This window comes from Poeciliopsis prolifica, unplaced genomic scaffold (genome assembly GCF_027474105.1).
Source record: "Poeciliopsis prolifica strain line A6 unplaced genomic scaffold, Auburn_PproV2 SCAFFOLD064, whole genome shotgun sequence".
Classification (NCBI taxonomy): Eukaryota; Metazoa; Chordata; class Actinopteri; order Cyprinodontiformes; family Poeciliidae; genus Poeciliopsis; species Poeciliopsis prolifica.
This window is the reverse complement of record NW_026562439.1, coordinates 56,287-79,396: the sequence shown is the minus strand read 5'-3', so window position 1 is coordinate 79,396 and position 23,110 is coordinate 56,287. Positions and strand designations below refer to the sequence as shown.

Below are 23,110 nucleotides of genomic sequence, written 5' to 3'. Positions count from 1 at the left end.
GAGGTGATATTTATGTATTTACAAAACAAATGTTACAGTATTTGAATCAAAACCAATGTGACAATGAAAGACGTGAAAACATTAAGCTAAACCTGCAGCACTAAGAACCACATGATTGATAACATCTGTTTTAAATATTCAGTTAGCAAGCTGAATATTTCGCTCCATAAATAATGAGCAAGCTGACAATTTAGCTCCAAGCTATTTATTTTGTAAGTCAAATATTTAACTAGTTCAGAGAATAATTTTTAGTTACTATACAAATTCACTTGCCATCACTGGACTACCAAAATAAAAGCTGAGTATTGAGAACGTCAATATAAACTCCAGCTGATGGGACTGAATCCTTCACTGTTGCTGTAGATCTGTTGGTAAACATCTGTTTTGGCTTTAAAGCAGCTTTTTCTGCAGGAAGAGGAAAAGAAACGATAAAGAGACGAGAGGAAGCGATTCAAAAGTAAAGAAGTTCAGAGGGCACAAGCTTTATTTTGGTAACAAGAGGAAGTAGACTTATGTTTATTTAAAGGTGAATTTGCATATTGAATGATTTCACTTGCTAAATATCTCATTTGAAATATTTAGTTATTTAACTAAATATCAAGCTGGTCGAATCCAATATTTAGCTTGAAACAAAAATATTTAGTATGTAGCTAAACTAAAATGTTTAGCTTGCCAAAAGAAATATTTAGTTTCAAAGTAAATAGTATGCAAAACTTGCAAACTAAATAAACAACTTGAAACTAAATATTTAGCCTGCTAACCAAATATTTATTTTGGAAGCTAAATATTTAGCTTACTAATAAATATTTACTTGGAAGCTAAATGTTTAGTTGGCTAAGTTTTTAACTATAAGAAGTGAATGTTGATTTTGTGAAGTGTGCTAACTATTTAGTTTCCTAATTAAGCATTTAGTTTGACACTAAATATTTAGTTCACAATCTAAATATTCATCTTCCTAACTAAATATTTAGTTTGCAAAATGTATACAAACTAAATATTTAGCTTGATAACTTACTTTGAAACTGTGACCTTTATAAATAAATGAATAATCTGGTAAAAAATGACTGAAAAATCAACACCATTTGTTTCTATATGTTAAATCACTCAAATTTCTCCCACTTTAAAATTATGTGCCACATAATTTTGGTCTGTTACATAAATTGCCAATAAAATCTGTGGTTTTATCGTTACTAAGTATGAAAAACTTCAAGAGGTAAATGTTCTGGCTGACAGATTTGGTTTGACGTTGACAAAATAACCTTATTAGTGATCTGATAAATTAAAAAAATACATAAAAATGGAAGTTATTGGTCGACATCACCAGACCAGTTACAATTTAAACAGATAAATCATCTGTCTATTATTCATAGATGTCTGGCTGATGAAAGGCTTCTTTAAATGTGAGCGAGAACCAGTGAGAAAGGCTTTGATGACAAATGGTGCCAGGCTGAGGCCAAGCCGCACAGCATGCAAAACAGTGCAATGGGACAACATTTGGTGTGCAAATCCATCCATCCATTCAAATGGTGTCCCAAACAAAAAGCTGATACTCAAACAAATCAATAAAGCCAGGAGGGAAAATCAGAATAAATGAAAAAAAAAGTATTTCATCTGCTCGGTCTTTTCAAGCTCGAATCAAAGAGTTTAAGATCGTTTTATTCATAACGCTGCAGATGCTGCGTCTTCCCCGGCCCGATGCGAAGGCGTTTCAGTGGGCAGATGCAGTGGAACCTGTCTGTTTCTGGGTTCATTCTCCTGCTTTAATCCCAGAGACGGGCACACCCATCCCGTTTCAAACAGCACAATGGCTGCTGAAGCCTCTCCACGCATGACAGAGGGAGGGAGGGACGCTGCTGGAGCCTGTGAGCAGCCAAGACTCTCCCACACGCAGGGAGGCAAAAATATGAATGGCCCATTAAACATGAGCATGACCTGAAATGTGTAGAAAAATTGAGTCATGTCATATGTGCTGGTTTTTTTTTTTTTTTTTTTTGCAACATTCAAAACGTCAAATGAAAGTCTTTTCAATGTGTTTTGATTCTGTTAATTGTTTTTCCATTTTTAAATTATTATTTTGTTAAACTTTGAATCAATCAGGGTGAAAATCGCTTAAAGAATCGCTTTAAATGGGATGTTTTGGTCGAATAATTAACATTTTTCTGATCAACTTTTGCATTTTCAGGTGTATAAAAAAACAGACAAAAAAGTCCTGAAAATGTACTTTTGGTCAATTAATTAAGGTGATAATGAAACTGTTTGATTTAATGTTTAAATAAGTGTTTGGAGCTTTTATTTTCTTTATATTTCCACATTAAGGAACAATAATAGTAATAAATAGGCCATTAAAATCCAACAATGCCATGAAAGCAGAATAAACCTGCGAGGTTCAACAAAGAAAAGGAAAGTATCAGTGGCGCAAAATTCCACCTGCACTGATTACAAAGGCAGAGAAACCATAGAGGGAATTATGAGAGAGATTATTGTTCTTGTCTTTGTCTTGTTCACTCACTCCTTATGTTTCCTTTAAAAGTTGACCCACCTTTAACCTGCAGTTGGCTGCCAGTGCCAAAGGCAAACTCAGAACACCTCCTCACAAAACCACAAAGGCCACTCATCATCCTGTCTGCCAAACGCCAGCAGCACAAATCCTTAATTATGTCACAAGTGGCTCCAGTTTACCAGACAATCTGCTACAGGGTGGCAATGACATGAATGTAATAAATTTACAAGTGTGAGAGGTTTTGCAGAGAAAACAATGTTTGCCAGATAATTGCAGCAATTATACTGGTAGCAGATCTTTAGAGGAATTTCTTTTCCACAAAGCAGAAGATGTGTTTTTGTTTGAGCACCTGATTGCTGGCACACAAGATGTGGCTTGCATTGACTTTTTGCCTTAAGTACAGATAATCCATGAGTGTCAGTGATTGAGGAGGTACAAATCCCACAGCAACAGACACACAGGTGGCACTGCAAAGAAACAGCATACCAAGCAAGATTTCTCTTTCTGTCTCACTTGGCCGGTAAGCATGCACGGCTAAGTCAGAAGAGCGGCCTCCCTCTGCACGGCGCCACGCCAGCTACGCTCCGGATCCAAATGCCCCGTCTCTCTGGACTGGTCCACTCTGCATCCCCAGAACCAGAACCAACCGATATAATCTGGAGCAAACTTCTGGAAATCTCCAAAACTGGTGAAACACTGAATTCCTTTCGATGAAGTCTAAAAACCCATTTGCTTAGAGCGAATCGTCACTTTACTAATAAAGTGATGATTTTGATGATGGCATTTCACAAAATGTAATGTTTGTTACTTTGTTTTTATGATGTAAAGCACTTTGATCTGCATTGTTACTGAAATGGGCAACACAGATAAACTTGACTCTCCGTTACCCACTCTCCTAAAAGTGGACTGTTCTGCACCGTGTCCGTTTCGAGGGTCCATACCTCGCAGTCAAGATCTGTGCCGTTTGCTTCTGGTCAACAAATATTCAGACAGTGAAACCCAAGCTAAAAATAGCTAACAATAACAAACGTTTTATCTGAAGCTATCAAAGGTAAATCTGTCAGGTTGCAATTGGTACATTGTGTGAGATCACCAGGATAAGGGAAAAGTTTCAGTGCTACGCCACCAGAAACTAAGTACAAGCAATTAAATTGAATAAAATTTATGAACAGCCATCTGTAAACACCAACACTAAGATCACAACTCTGCGTATCCTGTTTAACTTGACAACATCGTCCAAAGCTTTTCATTTTAATATTGACACACAGCAGTGACTCCCTGCTTGTCTGTCTTCAAAGCTGCAACACAGTTTGTTTACATTTAATCTGCTAATTCTTAATCACAAGGAGCAAAGATAACATAAGGGGTTCCTCAGGGTTCTGTTCTCAGATGACTTTCATCCAATTTGCACATCCTACACCTCCTGGATACAAACTGCCTAAACCAGATGTCTCCAACCAGCCACACGTGATTTAATAGCTTTGGCTAACATTAGAAAATGTAAAGTTAATCAAAAAAGGCTAGTATTAAAGGTTTTTCTCCTAAATGTAATTAATGTGCATATTACTGGCACAAAGAATGACACCAATAGTGTGAGGAATATTCTTTTTTTATGAAGAAAATATTTTTGTCAATTTATTTTTTAATATTAATTTTCTATGTAATTGTAAATGTGCCATTAAAGGAAATATACAAAGGCTAAAAACAATAAAGTTGTAGTTCTTTTATTTAAAGATCTAAAAAAAACAACTTCCTTTTGTATGATTTATAAATACAAGATGTTTTGTTTCAACGAGTCATTTCACTTTTGTGTCTGTAAACAAATTTGTTTTAGCTGGACTGAAGGGAAAAATGGATCTTTGGGTTGCAAAGGTTGCTGACCCCAAGTTTACCGTCAGCTTGGCGCTGCAGCGCTCTATTTGCAAAAAGCCGCCACCAGAGAGACTGTTTCTTCCTCCAGGCTGTTTCCTTTGTGAACTCTCAACCCAGATTGATACCATGTTTATTTGCACCGATTCAAACTTGGCTTGCTCTTTAAAAGCAGTGTATATATGCACATTTACCAAAAACTACACTTTTCCTTTCTTATATATTGATGTTTTAAATATCCTCAGTGAGAATAAACTGGAAGTGAATTCAAATTTGCTGTTTTGTGCACAAACTTGGCAAATCAAGTTGATTCCGATTCTTTTTTAGTTGTAATGTGTTTCCATTTGTCTCCACAGAACCTTTTGATCTGGTGACACAATGACACATAAATCTGTCTAGATTTTTTTGCACTGGTCACCAGGGTTTCTTCTAGGATTTTTTAAAAGATGACGCATTCTGTTTCCTTGAACAGCTTAAGGTCTATGGGCCATGGAAAGATGTTCATTTCATGTTTTGAACTATATCATTCTTAGGTAATGAGGTTTTAGTCTGCTCACTTCTGCCTGTTATGAGCTCCTTTCAAAACAAGCTGGTTTGGCGCCGACTGTCACTTTAAACACAAATAGGTTGTTGCTGGCCAACCTGTCTGGTTGGCCAGCAACCATTTTTACACTCATTTGTAAAAATGGCTGCAAAAAGATGTGCATTAAACAACTGTACCTCTTTGAAAAGCAGAAGTGGAGCCTCATGCACAAACAACAAAATTACAGCAAGTTATTTCTGTATAGTAAGTCGACAACAAAACGCTTGTTTTTTTTCCAGCAGCCATTGTACAGTGCAAACAGCCGTAAAACTTGCTGATTTGTGACGTTACATTCTGGAGGTTTTTTAAACAAGGCATTATTGAGACACCCAAAAAATAATTTAGTGCCAAAAAACAGCTGGACAGGTTTTTTAAAGCACTGGAGTTGTTTTTGGAAGCAGTAAAATCCCAAATGGAAGTACAAAAAGTCATATGTGAAACATTATGCATAAGGGTCAAACTATGTTCACTAAGTTGTTGATGTCATTCAAATGCAACAGATATTAACATTAGGGTCATTTTTGGAGGGTTGTACTAAAGATGCATTCTTCTTAATCTTCATTTCTTTCTCCTTTTCTCTCCCTCTACTTCTACTGCGCTGTTTTCTCGTTTGAGAACAGCGCAGCGCATAGTAGCCAGCTTCGTAACCAGACAGGCAAGCGCATATGAAATGTGATATTCTTTGCATTTTTTTAACATATATTTTAAAAAAACTTTATTCTGAAAGTGTGGCAGCTTTTGTTTTGCATGGAAGGGCAACACTATTAATTACACGTAGAGGAAGCATTGGGTCATTGGTAACGTTGGTATCAGGACTCAACTGTGGGTGTTAGAAGTGTGCGTTCTTCATTAAATACATTTAAAAACAAAAAGGAGTTGCAGTAATTGCTACATACATTACACACTCAAACTGTTTAAGTAGCCCAACAAAATGTCTAAAAGTTGTTTTGTCTTGTACGAACTGGCATAGCAGGATTTGATTTGGTGCTTGTGGTCCTTTTTCTTTTCAACTGATCTACTTGCTGTTTCCAAACACTAAATACTGAAAAAACATTCATCTCTTCAAGTAGAAAACATGATATAAAGCCAATCCTCAGAGCCAAGGCCTTTTCTTCACGAGTGCTTAAAGGACTTGTCAGGTGTTTGACAGCTGAGAAAGCACAGCGCTGTGCTCAAGGATATCACTGGAAGCCTGATGAATGCCTGCGTCTTCCTGCTTAGGAATCAGAGGATTTAGGTGGCGGTGAAAGCTTGTCAGCAGCGGCACACAAAGGCCTCGCTTTGCTCCACTGAACACGCAAAGTCAAGATATGAGACGAGAACAATGGCTTGCCCATTAATGTAGGTGGCAGGGTGCGTCGCTCAGATATGACTGGCATGAGATGTCAGCTGATAAATCAGGTTAAACCTTACATGGTGTACTAACATAACCCTTCAAGCACAGGTTAGCAATTCGATTGCTTCTTTTTGGTGTTTAGATGAACAGAGAATGTTCATCTAAACAGTAAAACCTAAAAATTAGAAATAGCAAGATTAATTCCTCCAGTATGGAAAATCTAAACAAAAAGCAGGATTTTTGTTTTTGGGAAGTGTCTTTTAGAGTTAGGACAATTGGGGAAAGATCCATTATTAATCATGAAGACACAACAAAAACTCTGTAACTTCATGTCGTGATGCTATTATAGTAGACATTTTTATCCAAAGAGCAGGTGTTCAACCCCAGCAGCAACAAAAAAGTCCAACAGGCAAAACTAAGAACAGTATTTTGTTCTTCACTGTGCCTAAAAACAGCATAAAACATATGAAAAAATGCCTTATTAAACTATTTTTAAGAGTTTTAAAAGATCTAAATCTGTTGCCAACGTTCTCCAGATGCTATCGCTGCTTGCTGGTGTAGCAATCTGATGACTAAATAACTTACAAGTAATGTTTTCCCTTTCGTAAAGTGAGATAAGCACTATCAAACAGAATCAAATAAAATTTTAGTGCTCCAAAATGCATCATAGAAGTTTTAAAAATATATATTTTGTCTGCATTATTCCAATATTATAAAATGTTTGACCCACTGCTTTGACTTTTCTATTTTCCAAAATGTGCAACAAAATTCAAACTTCAAATTTCTAGAGCCAAAATTTAAAGAATTTATTTAAGCTACGCAATAACCAACATCATGAAAAATAAGCAAGAATAAAGTTTAAACAAAGATATTCATGTGTTGATGTTGTGGCTAAAAGTGTTCATTTACATGAAACACTTAAAACTATTCAAACAATTTCAGGTGTTTGCAAAGATCAATAGTGGGACTGAGTTGTAGCATTAGATTGATGAGGCTGCACTTTCTAACCATCATGCTAATCTTTCACTGAATCCTTGTGTACATTTACACCCACATGTATGTACACTGAGCCTTTGTGGAGCAAATTAGATGGGCAGCTTGTAAAAAGTGTCTACATGATACACAGCAAACGAGCGATTAGAGGAAATCGGCTAAACACTGTGTGGTAAAGACAGAAACTAAATGTACTGAATCTATTTGGGAATTTTAAAGGTGTTAAGCCCTAAAAGGCAGATTTTCTTCACAAAGGGGTGGATCAAAATTTTAATTTTTATGCTAAGCTAAGCTAACTGTTGGTGGGAATTTCACACTTGCTAAAAAACACGAGAATTGTAACTTACGTCAGTGAAACTTTAAGAAGTTGGAATCATAAGAGTAACTTTTCTTCCAAAATTTGATGTCAGAACTGTTAATATATATATTTATTTTACCAGCAACTTTTCCCACAATTAGCCACCATACCGGATAATTAATTGATGCTCTGATTTTCCAGCTGGTCTTCGGCATTCAGGGAGCATTCGTGTATTTCTGACACTGAACTGGGAATGTTTCATCTTCAAATACAAAGAGAACCAACAGTATAAATTCAATGTATGTGCTAAGCAAAGCTAAATGTTGGTAGCATTGATGCCAAGACATAGGTAGCAATTTTTTTGGTCTTTTTGTTAAACAAAGCTAACTGCTGGTAGTGGAGTAATAATTCAACTGTTTCCTTAATCAAAAAAGGAGACTTTTTCTCACAGTAATTCCAGTTTAATCTCCAAATCAAACTATTAAATATTTGAATATATTAAGTCCTTGGTGCTAATCCTTCTTCCCACAAGCACAGCGAGTTTTTAATCTTTATGCTAACCTAAGCTAACTGCTGGTAGTGATGTCATAGTTAATAAACTACTTTGTTGATCAAAAGAGACTATTCTTACAATAATTCTGTTTTAAATTCCTAATGAAGCTGTTGATTCAAGAAAGTGTTAAACTTTCTTGTCACACGGATAGCAAGTTTTTGCTAGCCTTAGCTAATTGGTAGCAGCTGTTCAATACCAAGCAGACATGAAAATTCAACATTGATCAGAAAAATAATTTGCTAACTTCTTCCCATTTGCGAAATACTGAACTTTGTTCATAAATACTACTTTTTTTCCAGAGATCAGAAGAAATTAAAGCCTTTTTATTCAAATTGCATAGCTTTGCCAAATGAGTTGCGTGCCATTGTGCGCCCACACAGAATGAGCTGTATCACCTCTCAAAGAGACAAGACAGCTCAAGCTTCATGGGAAACACTTTTTTCAAAGCCACAAGTGTTGAGTTTAGAAACAACACAAGCTCTTCTGCCTCCCTCTTTAACTCCTCTCTCTGCCTCATAGTCAGACAGCAGACACCAGAAGACAGAAATGAATCCACGGTAATGAAGTAGAACAAAATAAGGATGGTGCTAGACTTCTACAACCAGCCTAACATGCAAGCCTATTGTGCAAGTGAGGTTTCTTTTCAGGTGCAGGCATGGGTAAAAAAGCTCAATTGTGGCCGCCTGGTTTCTGTGCAGGCTGAGACATCTATGAGGTGTTGACATAGATCCTAACAGAGCGCCAACTGACACAGATGCTCTGACATCTGCAACGATGCATGACTTCAACTGCGAGCTGTGCTACAGTGGAGAAGAGAGATACAGTCGCTATCAGGGTGAGTCAGACCGAATGACTCATAAATAGCAAACCAAACAGTCCAACAGTGATAATGATAAGAGCACTTTGACGATTTTAAGATAAAATCAACAGATGAAACCTAAAAATAAAAAGTAAATTAAGAGAAAGGCAATTATCTTGTTTGAGGTCTTTCTGCTTCACGTCCATTCCCTACGTTTAGCCTGCTTTTCCTTTCCCTACAGCTGGCTGGATGGTCATTGGTTTCTTGTGGAGATAATACACTTTTTAAATAGTTTTTTTTTCTTTTTTTTTCAGTAAACGATGTTAGTTTTAGTCCTTCACAGCAGCATGTTGGTGTTTTTACTATTGAGATTAGGAATGTTGAGGTTAAGAAAGATTCATCGTATAAATTTCTGTTGATTTTTGTTTTGACTTTTCTGTAAAAAGCGCTTTATAAAATATACAGGCTAAGATTTTATTAAAAAATGTGTACATTTCTATGGCATGTTAAACCCATGACATAAACCAAGGCATGACATAAATGTTCTATACAAATAATTGATTGACTGATTGATTGATAATCCTACCCTTTTTCTCATTTCAAACAAATTTAAGTAATTGACAAAGACTTGATTGAATACAAATGGATTTAATTCTGATCAATGTTTAAACTTGGTCAGACTAAAGAAGTTTTGAACATGAATGGCCTCTTAAAGTAACATTCCAGTATCTCAATCCAATTTAAACTCAGACTTTGACTATACCCCTACAGAATATGATGTACATCGTGCCATCAGTGATTAAAACCTTTCAGCATTTTAACAGTGAATTGAAGAATATGGGGGCAACATGGTTCAATGAATTGCAATTAACATGGCGACATTATTTACATGACATCATTTTATACTTTACTTTCTATAAGCTAGTTAATAGTTGTGGGCTCTATATGTAACATTGATTTTAGATGATTCGCATGTGTAGAACTGCAGAATAGTATTGTTGATAAAAGGAGCGGCCATATTGAATCTGAAGACTGCCTTAAAAATTATTTGACTTTACAAGTTAGAAGCCCTTCCCTCTGTGGCAGAAATGTTTTAATTTCTAGGACAAATTGCACATCATAAACCCAGAACAGTAACTCCACCCTTAAAATCATCCCACTTTGGTATTTACTGACAAAAGGTTTTAGGGAATTTCAACCTTGGCACATCTAGTGAAAGTGTTTCAACAGATGATGTTTGTCCAATATAAATAATTTGATTTCAGTTCTCCTTCAAGCTCACAAACTGATGTTTGGATATTTGTTTTCAGGATTTTCTGTTAGAGGACAGAATTTCTGGATTAAACTATTAAGAGCTGCAAAGCAGACCGCTACGCTGCCACATTCTTAGAGAGTCAAATGTTCTCTATTTTTGTTAATAACTATACTCATTTTACATACAATGTATCAGGGTGCACATTTTGAAAAATGTTTTTCTTTTGTCTCTTTTTCCCCAAAGTCTGGGGGAATATTGAGATGTTTTGGGCTTTCTTTTTTATAAATATGAATCAGGACTTTGTGTTCTTTCAGGTCAGCGGTGATTTTGTCCATGAATCTCTTTGTTATTGCTGATTCATAAACTCTGACCTTCACTGAGACAAGGAAATCACAACTTTCCAAAAAATTAGCTTGCATAACCATTTCCTTCTGTTCTTGTTTTCAGACAAAAATAACTTCCTTTTACATTTTAGCAAATATGGTGAAATATCCGGCAAAGTGCACGTCATAACGTACAGCTATTCCAAGCTTGGCTTCACTGCCACGCTTGAAAACAAAAAGACCTGCAATGCATCTTGGGAGGTCAGTGAAGGGATCTTCCCCTGTTGACAAATAAAACTTAACTTCTTGTTAAATTATTTTTGCCTTTGACAGGCTACAATAAAATTAATGTCTTCATGAAATTAATAAAGGTTTTTCCAAGTCTGTGTTGGTTTATTTTTGTTTCATTTTTAGAAACAAACAAAAATGTGCGCGGCCTTCAACAGGACTGACAGCCTGTGCACATAAACACTGATTTATAAAACTATCTGCTTGGGTCACTGGGTAGCACAAAACTGCCCAGAAACTGTTAACAAAGCAACATGAAAAAGTTAAATAAAACAAAACATTTTTCAAGCTGCTTTTATGCTTCGAATAAAGACATTAATTTGTGATTTATATGTGGTTAAAACTATTGATGTCACTGACTAATGCAGTCAGATGTTGCAGAGGTTTACTTCAGTTGTGGTGTACTCCTGGGCCTCTAAAGACTTAGTCACAAATGTTACTGTAAATCCATTAAACTGTGGGAATTGACTACAAATCCTTTGAATTAGAAAGGCATTTTCTTCCTATTATTTAGTTTTCTTTTACTCAAAGGCTTCAAAGAAACACCCACCATCAATCTTAGTTGCCTTGTCATTAATTAGTTGCTTCTTTCTCTTTGAATAAGAGAAAGAAGTAAAGTAATAATGTAAAAAGTAACAAGATGTAGCTTTTTAACCAAGAGTAAGTATTTCCATTAAGGTAGTTTTGGCTTTTACTGCAATGATATGTAATGGGACCAATTAGACCAGTCAAATCTATTCATTCCAACTTCCTTTTTAAAGGAAATGGTCTTTTTCCAACGTGTTTCCTGCGCTGAATGCGTTTATTCTTCCATAGATCCATGCTTTTCAGAGTCTCACGCGAGCTGGCAGCGATTTAACGGCAGGCTCCCAGGGAAGTGAACTGCTTCAGTTATGTAAACTGGCCCGGGTTTGGAGCAACTCAACCGTCAGGACTTTGCATCCCCACCAAGCCCCTGCAGCTGGTAATGCAAACAAGATGCCTTCACTTTCTCAACAGTGGATTCACTGTCTATCACACTCACTCACACACACACACACACACACACACACACACACACACACACACACACACACACACACACACACACACACACACACACACACACACTCACAGGTTTCTATGTCTATCCAACTGAGGACTTTGTATTGACTTAAATTCATTTTACACAAGGGCGTCCACCATAATAAAACTGGGATCTGGGGCCCATAAGGAGCTTAAAAGGTGCAAAGTTTGTATTTCTGCCAATATCGTGACTTTTAATGACCTTCGGTTCAATTTAAAGTCTTCACTTATATCTAAACCAAATGATTACCAGTATATTTCTAAATACTAATTGATACTGTTCATCACTTTGGTCCCCATAATGCAGGTTATTAAATGTACCAGAAAAAGTGCTGAAAACAGTTAAATAGTTTTTAAGGTCTGACAGTCTGGTAGACTCAGTTTGATCATAATAACAGTTTGAGGTTTTCTTTCACACAACACGGAGTCACACAAACCAAACCGTTTGAGAAACCTGTTTCCCTCCTTGCCTGTGGGGGCGCTGCACTAAGAACCACTGAAGGAAACAACACAAAAACCTCAAGACACTGAGCGCAACTACTGTCTTCATAAACTGTGAACCAAAACGGAGGAGTGACCTGAGATTTTTAGCAGTTGTAGGATTTATTTTATTGTTGGTAGAAGACATTTCTTCCTCTAGGTTTCTATAGTCCACTTCCTGCTTGTGGAGCGGCCTTCGATCCGCTTGCCGTTCACATGCAGTCGAGCTGAGTTCACTTCAGCCAAGCCAAGGCCTTGGTTTATAGACGGACCAGAGTTAATATTTTTAGTCTGAATTTGTTTTATTACGTATTTGTCTAGAAACTGGATTTTCTCGACAAATGGCCTGGAGTTCAACTAATGTGGAACAAACTGAAATAAAATTTTACATCAGAGTTTCTGAGGTTTTATATCAATTTGTTTAGCAAACATTTGAATAAGTTAAATAATCTTAGTTTTCTAAAACAGTATATTTCTGAAATGTTTCATTTATTCTTATTCAATGTCTGATGATAAAGCACCAATAACTGAATGGAAACCAGGTAAAAAATTAATCAAAGTTTGAATCCCAACTCTATCCACCACATTTACTGGTTCAGCTGTGTTTTATGTGTGCGCCTGTCAGCTTTCGGCTTACAACCACCTGTAGAGCTGCAGTCACTGAATGGTTAAAGTTAAGTGTTCAAATTCAAATGTCTCATTTGTTTGTCTTTGTTTTGAGAGAGCTGTTTCTCGCCAGCCACCCTACAGGTGGAACACAAAGTGGAGGGCCCTTCATTTGCCTCTGCTGCAACCTCTTCCAGCCTCCAGCCGTCATTTGCTTCGTTGCACGGCTTTGTGGCTGCAAGGTGGAGAATGCTCACAGCTGCAGTAGCGCATGGTTGCAGGGTTCTCCATTCTGCGGACGCCCCCAAAATATTCAGAGTCTATCGACGAGACTGATATATTCCGATTTGAGGTTTCGAATGAAGAACACAAAACTTGATACATATCTGCACATTAAAAGCATTTACAGCAAATGCTGAAAGTAGTCAGCCTCCAGCAGCACACGGTGCATCTCTGAGCCGCATGGAGATAAAACAGCACAAGAACAAACACCAAACTGTAACGCAGCCAAGTCAGGATTGCAGCTTTAATCCGGCGCTCCAGTAACAACAGGTACCTGAGAAATTACTCACTGCTGATTGTTCATTACCGCCGAGCATAAGAAGCAGCATTAGCTGAAGGGTGAGGTCTGCTGCAAACTGAAATACCTGTCCATCACACCTGTCAAAGGCAGAGCTGAAGCACTCAATCTTGGGATTGTGAAATTTTTATTAACCCCCTGTGCATCATCAGCATTTTTAGCACTCATCAGCTTCTTTGTTCCCAAAATCTTTGACGATGAATAATAATTTTACATATAAGACATGGTAATTAAAGTTATTGTCTATGAAAGAGTGGCCAAATGAACCATAAAGATACAAGTCATGTCAAGTTTGTCCCTGAGGAAGGGAATAAAATGATGCAAAAAAAAATAAAATTGTTGATTCCAAGTTAAGCAAATTTACAAGAAATTTTAACATCTAAAATATAAAATGCAGAAATATTGAAATGTATTTATTTTACTCTCTTAATCTGAGATATTTCCTCCAACTTTTTTCTTCAGATTTTATGTTTGTGGAAAATGCTTCTGTAATAAAATGTATTTTAAGGCTTTTATACATTTTGGCATTAACGGCAATAAATATGACACGTGAGAGTCAAAATTTTATTGTAGTACTGAATTTTGGAAATCTGTTTTCACTTTTTCTGTTGAATCTTTGTGCTGTGATATTCTAAAATCAGCAAAGTTTTAATTTTGGTGTAAAAGCATATTTATGAGTGTTTACTTACTGATAATGTAGAAAAGGTTGGATTTCCATGTGAACATGTCGAATTTATGACAACGTAGCTTAAAATTGTTTTACAGTGTCATCACAGAAGCCACATTTTACGGGCAACATTATGAAACAAACATTTTGGCAATGAATAACAATTTTGTAACCAAAATAATTCAGGCCTGACAATTAATTGATTAATCAGACCAAAAAAAAAACTTATGACTGAAGATTTTTTATTTCACCACATACGTTTATTTTATACAATAATGATTTGCGTCTAAACGTGGTAGATTTAGAAATGAGTCCAATATATTTAGCCTGACTGGAACATTTTGCAGTGGCCTAAGCTAAAGATTAGGGTGATGACAAGTAGACCTTTTACTTTTAAAAACTCGGATCTCATCACCAAACATAATCACATACAAACATTGCTCAGAAATTGCGGAAAGCATCTGCTTGCTGTGTTGCCATTTAAATGTTTTTCACTGATGAAGAATTTGTTCAATGTGCCATTCTTTTGATAAAAAGTAAATAAAACGGGGTGAATTTTGTGTTTTTTCAAAAGCTGTTCCTTCATTTCTTCTTTGAACTTTCTTGATCGGCTATATGAATAAGTTTGGTCAAAACTGAATTTGTTTTTCTAGGTGAAAGTAATAAAATAGTGAATGTAAAACCCCTTAAATCTGACCTTTTACACACATTTAACTTGATTTCACTGACGTCTTTGAAAATGCCCTTATATTAGTCACAACATTTTACCCCACTTCAACATATGAATGTTTTATGGCCCTGAAGTGCACAGAATAATTCCCTCTTCAGTTTCAGAACTCAGTATTAAAGGTTGTGAAACCATTTTCTTACCCTCCTGAGAGACCGGAAACATTAGATTTAGTTTAGATCCTTAATTAGCAAAGATATCAGAATTTGTACTGACATTAGTTTGACAAATAATAGGGCCGAGACTTTAATTTGTTGATTTTGCTTCATTAATGACAAGAAACTTTGACTCAGATATAAAACGAGAAACTTTCATGTGTTAAAATGTTTCAATTAATCACTTGATTTATGTTTTGAACATACAAAAGTTCCAAGCGGAACCTTTATTTTTGCGTTTCTGGTACACCATCTGATGCACAAATCTGATGCACAAAGAACATCTGCAAACAGCAGCGATGGATGATGCTTCTCTCGGCCCACTGAGGGTTAAAGGCTGCTGCTAAAAACGATCTGATTCAACACTGGAAAAGACTGTTGTTGTGTTTAAGTTCAGCTAAAAGGAATTAGCATCTCAGTGATAAAATCTGAGACTAAAATAGCATCTCAATGCTAAGCATGTAGCAACAAACGCCCCCAATGCTAACGTTAGCATCCACAGTCCAGCACTTTGATCCAATCTCAGGTTTGAGTTACCTAAATAAAATATTAAAAACAATACATTTGTTTATTTTGTCTTTCATGTTTACTTGTTCAATAATTTAGATAGTAGAGGATTTTGAATTAAAAATGTTGCTGAGTTACCTGCAGTCAACTCGATTAAAAATATTTAATTGAGTCGTACCACTAATAATTAATAAATGTTATTATTTATCACACAACCAATTTCTGGTGGGGTTTTTTGCCATAAAATCTCATAGACCTTAATCTTTGCAGAATTCTTCAAAATTATGTCCAAAATCCTCCAATGAGATATGAAAATCTTTCCTTTTAGGTTTTTATACCAATTATTTTTTATAACAATATTGTTTAGAACAACTAATCAAATGCTACAGCGACATCCTCTGAGCTAAAAATAACTATGATAAGGATCAAGTCGGAGATTCAGATAAACATCAATAAGTCCTGCATGATTTCTATTTACAAATAGATTAAACTGGGCTTATTTAAATTAAATAATGCATTTTGACTTCCTTTGACCTGTTTCTTAAAGAAGACAAAGAGTACATTTAAACTGGCTTGTAAATCCTCGCGTTAACCCCAAGAAGCTCCGTTTTTCACCACGTACCACACCTTAGCCTTCATTTAGCTCCAGTCGAGGATCGCCACATCCGCAGCTTTTCCCGCAGGACTAAACCTTTCATCGGGCTGCTTGTCTAAGCAAACCTACGAGCTCTTCCCGTCCACAGCGCTCCGGCTCTGACACAAGCCTGCAGCTTAACCCGGCCTGGTGCTGAGCAGCAGGACTTTGCTGCTGTGTTTGGTTTAGAGATTAAGCCGGTGAACCTAAGGACTTCATATCAACACTTTCAGTTTACAGGTTTAAACCTACAAAATTCACAAAGAGGATAAAATAATTGGTTACTCTGATGGTTGAGTGCATTAAAAATTTATGTGATCCAGCTCCACAGGGTGATTTCCATGCAAAGCGTTGCTTTTTTTCCCCCCCTCATTCTTTCAAGTTGCGTCCAGGCTTTATGATGATGGTCTATATTTTGCATGCTGAAATCACTGGAGGGCCTTTGTCTGCAGAGCATTTACATCTCTTAACACAGCTGGCTTGTCCAACCACTGGCACAAAACAAACAAGGAAGCACGATAGAAAAACAACTCATTGGTTAAGTTACCACTAAAGAGGTATTTTAGAGTTAAACGTCCAAACAACGTGGACCATTTTAGACATTTCTAAATAAACTGAGGTTGGCTCTGAAGGGAAAATTTGAATATAAAGAGGAAACTATATTTGCTTTAGACAGTTTGGGGTAATTTAACTTAAAAACTGACAGAATAACTGGTGATTTGCAGTTAAACGTGTATAAAAAAAAAAAAGGCAGTGAAAAATGGAAATTTATAAACCGTTACAGAATTTGTGACGCAATCATAAAAAACCCAGCTGTCTGCAAATTCCCCAAAGTATAAAATACTTTAAAAACATTTCTAAAACCAACTTTTTCAAAACTAAACCTTTAAATACATTCAGGAGCAGTATCTGGTTGTAACGATAACCTTATAATGGGATATAGAACATGTCATAATGAGATTTGCATCTTATTAAAACCAAAATATCTTCTCATTTAAAAAGAAAGAAAAAAAGATCTCAATATGAACGGGAATCAATCCCAAGGCTTTAAAATTACTGATGAAAGTTGCTCTCCATCTGACCTGACTGAGACTGAGCCAATGAAAGGGTGAAACATGTAGTCTCTATTTCTAAAGAGACACAACAAAGTTGTTGCCGTGTGTCTCTCATGGAGTCGACTCCATGTAACGACTCATGGAGAGGTTGAATGAAAAATACACACCACACTTTTCAGACAGAGCTAGAAGAAAAAGAAAAACCCATTAATAAAAGAAATTATTTTTTTAAAAAGCATGCAGACTTGTGAACAACAAACCCTCGTGAACCTGAAGCTCAGGTATGCATGGAGCATGTGATGCTCCGGGGGCGTGGCCCTACAGGTAAAACGCTCTCCAGGTAACTAAGTGACTCATTCTTTCTCACACCTTAAAGCAAATGGCACTCTCACAGCTCACCTCTCACTGCAGCTGACAGCGAGCCAGGAAAACAAGTCGCTCTGACCTTTTAACAGAGGAAATTTACTCGTCTTCCAGGGGAAGATCTGCTCGATTTGGACTCGGAGACAGTAGGTTTTTTTAAGATTTTTTGACAGATGTCTGGTTTCCCCTTCCCCAGAAATAATTTGGTTCCTTGCTCTTAAGGAGGACCTCTTGAGAATCTCTTGTTGGGGGGTTTTGCAATGATAATGCCGGTGGTCAAAGTGGAGAAAGAGTCTCCGGCGGACTCCGGGTTGCCGTCCTCCAGCCCTTCCCCACAGACAGAGGATCAGCAGCCGCGCGGCAGGCGGAGGAAGAGACCTCTGCAGAGGGGGAAACCGCCGTACAGCTATATCGCTCTCATCTCCATGGCCATCGCCAACTCCCCCGACCGCAAGCTGACGCTGGGGGGGATCTACAAGTTCATCACCGAGCGGTTCCCCTTCTACAGAGACAACTCCAAGAAGTGGCAGAACTCCATTCGCCACAACCTGACGCTGAACGACTGCTTCATCAAGATCCCGCGGGAACCCGGGCGACCCGGAAAGGGCAACTACTGGGCGCTGGACCCCAACGCAGAGGACATGTTTGAGAGCGGCAGCTTCCTGAGGCGCAGGAAGAGGTTCAAGCGTTGCGATCTCAGCACCTACGCCGCGTATGTCCACGAGACGCCGGTTTTCTCCCCGGTCCAGATCACCAGGTCAGCGGCGTACTCCGGTTCCATGTACCCCAACATGGCGGTCAACCCTGCGTACGGCCAGCAGCTGCCCTCAGCCGCATACTACCCCTCATCATCGCCACCTGGGTTCGCACACGGCCAGACCCGCATGTTTAGCATCAACAATATCATCGGACATCCTGCGTCAGCCGGCATGCTGGCGGGTCAGGGCGCGGAGATGATGCAGCAGCCGGGCCGCAGCTTTAGTCCGGAGGGGCTGCCGAACGGGTCCGCCGCCTGCAGCTTGGGAACGCCGGGGTTCCAGGGTCAGCCGTGCGGGGGAGCGGTGCCGCCCCGCTCCGCGACGCACCCTGGGTTCACCTACTCTGGCCCAAACGGCCACCCGCACCATCACGCCCACCAGGGTTCCTACGGACAGGGCCACAGCCCAGGTTACGCTTCGGCAGGCCGGATCCACGGTGCGGCCCACGGCTCTGCAGAGACAGTGGACCATTACGGCCGGGCGTCTCCAGTGCAGCTCGGCTCGTTCTCCCAGTACAACAGCGCGACGGCGGGTGCGGCTACCAACAGCGGGAGCTACCTGAGACACCCGTCGTATCCCGGGACCATGGACCGGTTTGTTCCCGCGATCTGAGCCGCTGAACCTCGACGTTGGCTCCAATCAGAAAGTGACATTCAAGCGCACAAACATGACTTGTTTTCTCTAAACTGAGCAGACTGAGATGATAAATGTGATTTTTTTTCTTGCTTTTATTTTAAAAGCCCATCTTCTCATTCTGTATGTTTTCACTGAAATGTACCTTTTTCTCCCCTTTTTTTGTCACAATGTGAACGGATAAAACACCCACAAGCCTGCTGAGCTTCAAAAACAGAATTTGTTATGTTCATATAAATTATTGTGCTTCATGGTTACTGGCTTTACAGGTTTGTTTGTAGAGAATTAATTGTAGAAAGAAAGTGTGCATGTCCTTGTTTTTTGGGGGGTTTTTTTTAAACAAAAATGTATATTTTCTTTGCTTTTTTGTAAATAAACTGACAGAGCACTTTGTCTTCATGAATAAAAAACATTTAATTACTGGTAAACTATTGCATTTAAATTGTTCTGAAATAAAATTACTCAGTTTTTATCATATAAAGGATGGAAAAATATTTCTTATAGCAAATACTTACAAAAGTAGTAAATTAAAATAATATATCCGGGCCCCAACTTCCAAATTAAATAGAGAGAAGCATTATTTTTTTGTGCTGCTTCCTTCAGCGTCTCAGCTCAGCTGGTTTGAAGTGTCGTCTGGAGCCGCAACTTTACCACTCACTGTGACCGGACTCCACTTTATCATGTCCAGACATCAGCTCAGCACTTCACTTCAATAATCAAGAAAATGAATTGACTTAGTAACTCGATATTTCATCACGCAAAACCAACATGGAGCTCAGAAAACTCTTCCACAGTCTGAGGATTTGACAAGACGAGACTCGCAGGGAAACGCTTCATTATCATCCATTAAACCAGCTTTGTTGCCTAAATGCTTCGTTTATTTACCTCTAAATGTGAGACTCTATGGTTTTTGTACAAGATAAGAGGTATATTTTCTTATTAAGATAATATATATGTTTCCATATTTTTTATGGGTTTTTTTTTACAATTCTTAGTTGGAAAGGAGGAACATGACAAGCCGCAATAATTTCACTCCTTTAATGACAAAACCTAAAATTACCCAGTTACACAACTAGAAAACCAATAAAACCTGTAACTGTACATAGTTGACCCTGTGTAATAATATTGGGAGAAGGCTTGAGCAGAGCAATCCTCCAACCTGAGCAAATATTTACCTACTGATTAACTACACCTTTACAAACTTCCAAAGAAATCTGCATGCAGGGGAAAAAAACACTTGACAGACGAATGAGAAAAACAAAGTTTTAAAAAAGTCAAGTTACTTTGGTTTTTAGACACTTAAGGAGCATTCTTATTTATGCTCTCAGCAAAACATGCTGCCATATTTAATTTCTAGATTTTGTCACGTCACAAACACAAATTTAAAAGGAATTTTCTGACATCTATACGGACGTAGGTAAATTAATGCACAGTTTGCAAAAAACAACAAAAGGTACAAATAAAATCTGTAAATGTGGAATGCTCCATTCACCCCACTTACTCTGACACCCCTATCTAAAGTGTAGTGCAGCCGATTGCGAAGACTTGGAATCTGTGGCAAAGTTTTCAAACATCAGACACTTTTTGTTTAAACTGTATGAGATTGATTTACTTATTTTTTGGCAAAGAAGAATGGGTAAAACATTCAGTTGAAAGACATCCAAACGTTATCAGACATTCCCCCCGAAAACACTCGCAACTTCCACTGCGTGGAAAGTCGTTGATTCATGCAGGACTTGAATGCAAAAGCACCCAACACGTTTCAGGGTTTAATTTAGGAAAATGTTAGAAAGCATCTATTCTTTTTCTTTCACTTAAAATTTTATGCCACCTGTGTTTGGCTTTAATATGAAACCCAGACGGTTCTGGTTGCAACATGATAAACCGAGGAAATGTTACAGAAGTGTTAATACTCTTTCCTTTATTTATTACTACTAGAGTTATAGTACATAAAAATCTGAAGTAGAGAGGTGTTGAAAAATTAGAAGTATGTTGAAAATTTTATCTGTAAACATCATTTATCCATTTCCGCTTTTAATATTCTATGTTTCCAATTGATATTTGGATTTTTGTTGTGAGTAAAAACTAAGAAGCTAGGAAGCAACCGTTTAAAAAAGGTTCTGGGGGCATTTAAATGATGATACAAACTGAAAACCTGATTATATTTAAATTTTCTGACATGCACTGCACTCAAAAAAAAAGTGAAGTTCTTGGTATAATTTTGTCTATATTCAAATCAGAGAATGTGGAAAATCATATGTAAATGATTCTTGTCGCAGAAAGCTGTTGTGTAATAAGAAGAGGAAGGAGAGAAACAAGCATTTTGTCAATCAGAAAAGCAACTTAGGTGGAAAATTAGACGAAAAAAATCCACAATGTGAATCACATTAGATGTCAATTATGTTGCTTAATCCATAATGCATCACATGTCTGAAAACCGTCGCTTGGTGTTAACCACATTTTAAATTATATATTAGTGAATTTTTAACGTGAGCAATATGGCTCTCTGCCTGGAGGCTACACAGCTACATGATAATAAAGGTATCAGCCAGTTGGGCCCAACCTGGGTTTCTGTTCCTTATTTGCATATAAAAACAACGGGAGTGAAAGTTGTTCTAACTCATTTTATGCAACTTTTTTGAAGTTCAGTCATGCAGCACTGCCATCCTGAAACTTTTATATCCACAAATTAATGAGTCAATACCAGGATCTGCAGAGATACATGTCTAATTTGATTCAGGTCAGTTGGAGCACAACGACGATGCTCAGGGTTGTTTGGAAAGTCAGTTTTTTTTTTTTCAAATCAGTTTGTAAAGTTTGTTTTTGAGGGCGTTTTCTTTTCACACCTTTAGTTCGTTTAATTTGCTCCAAATCTGTTGAGTTTTTCTTTTTACTTTTGAGAACATGAAGTCTACTTGTTGGGCGGGAGAACCAAATGTAAACACACGAGGCAAACTATCGTCTTCCTGCTTCTTATCGTCACTGTCGCTATTTTTTCAACCAAAGTTATCAAAAAGAAATATCAAATGATTTTAAAACGGTGTCTGTATTACAAAAAAGAAAGGTCACCATTGTTTAATAGTTTGTTTACTCAACTGCGCAGATGTCAAACTCCCGTTGTCAAGGGTTAGAATGCAAAGTAAGCGTTGTTTTGTTTGGTTCACTTTAATCCAACTCTACTTTATTTGTCTGGAAAGTTTGGTTCATCTGGGGAGGTATGAATATGCAATCGATCTCGGGTCGTTTACAATCTTCGGTCATGGTTCGGTTTAAATGAACTCAAGTGCGGTTCAAATGCAAAGGTGAACGCTGTGGGAACCGGAGACCGCATCAAAAGCAGGAAACAAACTATGGTGAAGGTATTCTGAGTAAATACAACCAAAACAAACACACAAGTCTAGTGTTAGCAAGAGAAATAACTCATCCTCTTTTATCACAACCACAAAATTTTTTACAACCACTAAAATCCGATGTTACTCCATTTTCCCTTACCTGTTGTGAAGACAGAAGTTGTGCTCAGTGAGTTCTGAAGTTTTGTGTAGTTTGCTTCAGTAGTTCTTGGTGCAGCGCTGCCACCGCTGAGGAGGAGCACACACGTTTCAAAGGATTTGGTTCATTTCATACAGTATATATATTTACCCCAATGTCACCACTAACTTTAGTGTTAGCTAATAATGTAACCATCGGCATATTTTGGATGAAACACAAACGTCAAAACGGAACTAAAATCCATTTATTTGCTTTTCACAAGATGCTAGTTTAGCTAAAGCTAACAGAAGTCAACTTTAGCAAATAAAAAAGTTAGACGCTCGAGTAGCTCAATATAACCACATAAAACACATTTTTGTCAACTGACAGACACAAAAGTTCAATAAAAATGTGATTCAAAAGCTATTTACCGGGTCGAAGTGATTATTGATCCCGTTTAAAGCCTCCAGCCGGTAAATTTCCCACAATGCAACGGTACATTTGAACTGTGCAGTACAGCTACGAACCCGGAACATTTATGTTTAAGGAGAGCTGCACTTTCAAAACCTCACTATAAAATAATAATTTATTAGATTTTACAGTTACAGTGTAAAG

General features: G+C 37.6%; 1 protein-coding gene and 1 long non-coding RNA gene across 3 annotated transcripts in view; one reads left to right on the top strand and one right to left on the bottom strand.

Moving 5' to 3' along the window:
* The window catches only part of LOC129351086 (uncharacterized), a 59,609-nt gene extending 36,620 nt beyond the window's left edge, over positions 1–22,989 (bottom strand). For both annotated transcript variants that reach the window (XR_008604692.1, XR_008604691.1), the window contains exons 1-2: positions 22,927–22,989; positions 22,520–22,605 (exon numbers count right to left, since the gene is read on the bottom strand). This is a non-coding gene — a long non-coding RNA (uncharacterized LOC129351086). The remainder of the gene's footprint in view (positions 1–22,519; positions 22,606–22,926) is intronic.
* Positions 17,649–19,444, top strand: LOC129351084 (forkhead box protein E1-like). Its single transcript, XM_055019872.1, has 2 exons — positions 17,649–17,782; positions 17,859–19,444. The coding sequence occupies exon 2, from the start codon at positions 17,897–17,899 to the stop codon at positions 19,004–19,006; it is 1,110 nt and encodes a 369-aa protein (XP_054875847.1). The 5' UTR covers positions 17,649–17,782; positions 17,859–17,896; the 3' UTR covers positions 19,007–19,444.
* Positions 22,990–23,110: the final 121 nt, after the last annotated feature.

Coding starts and splice junctions, on each gene's coding strand:
- LOC129351084 (XM_055019872.1), top strand. CDS start 17,897: ATGATAATGCCGGTGGTCAAAGTGGAGAAAGAGTCTCCGGCGGACTCC.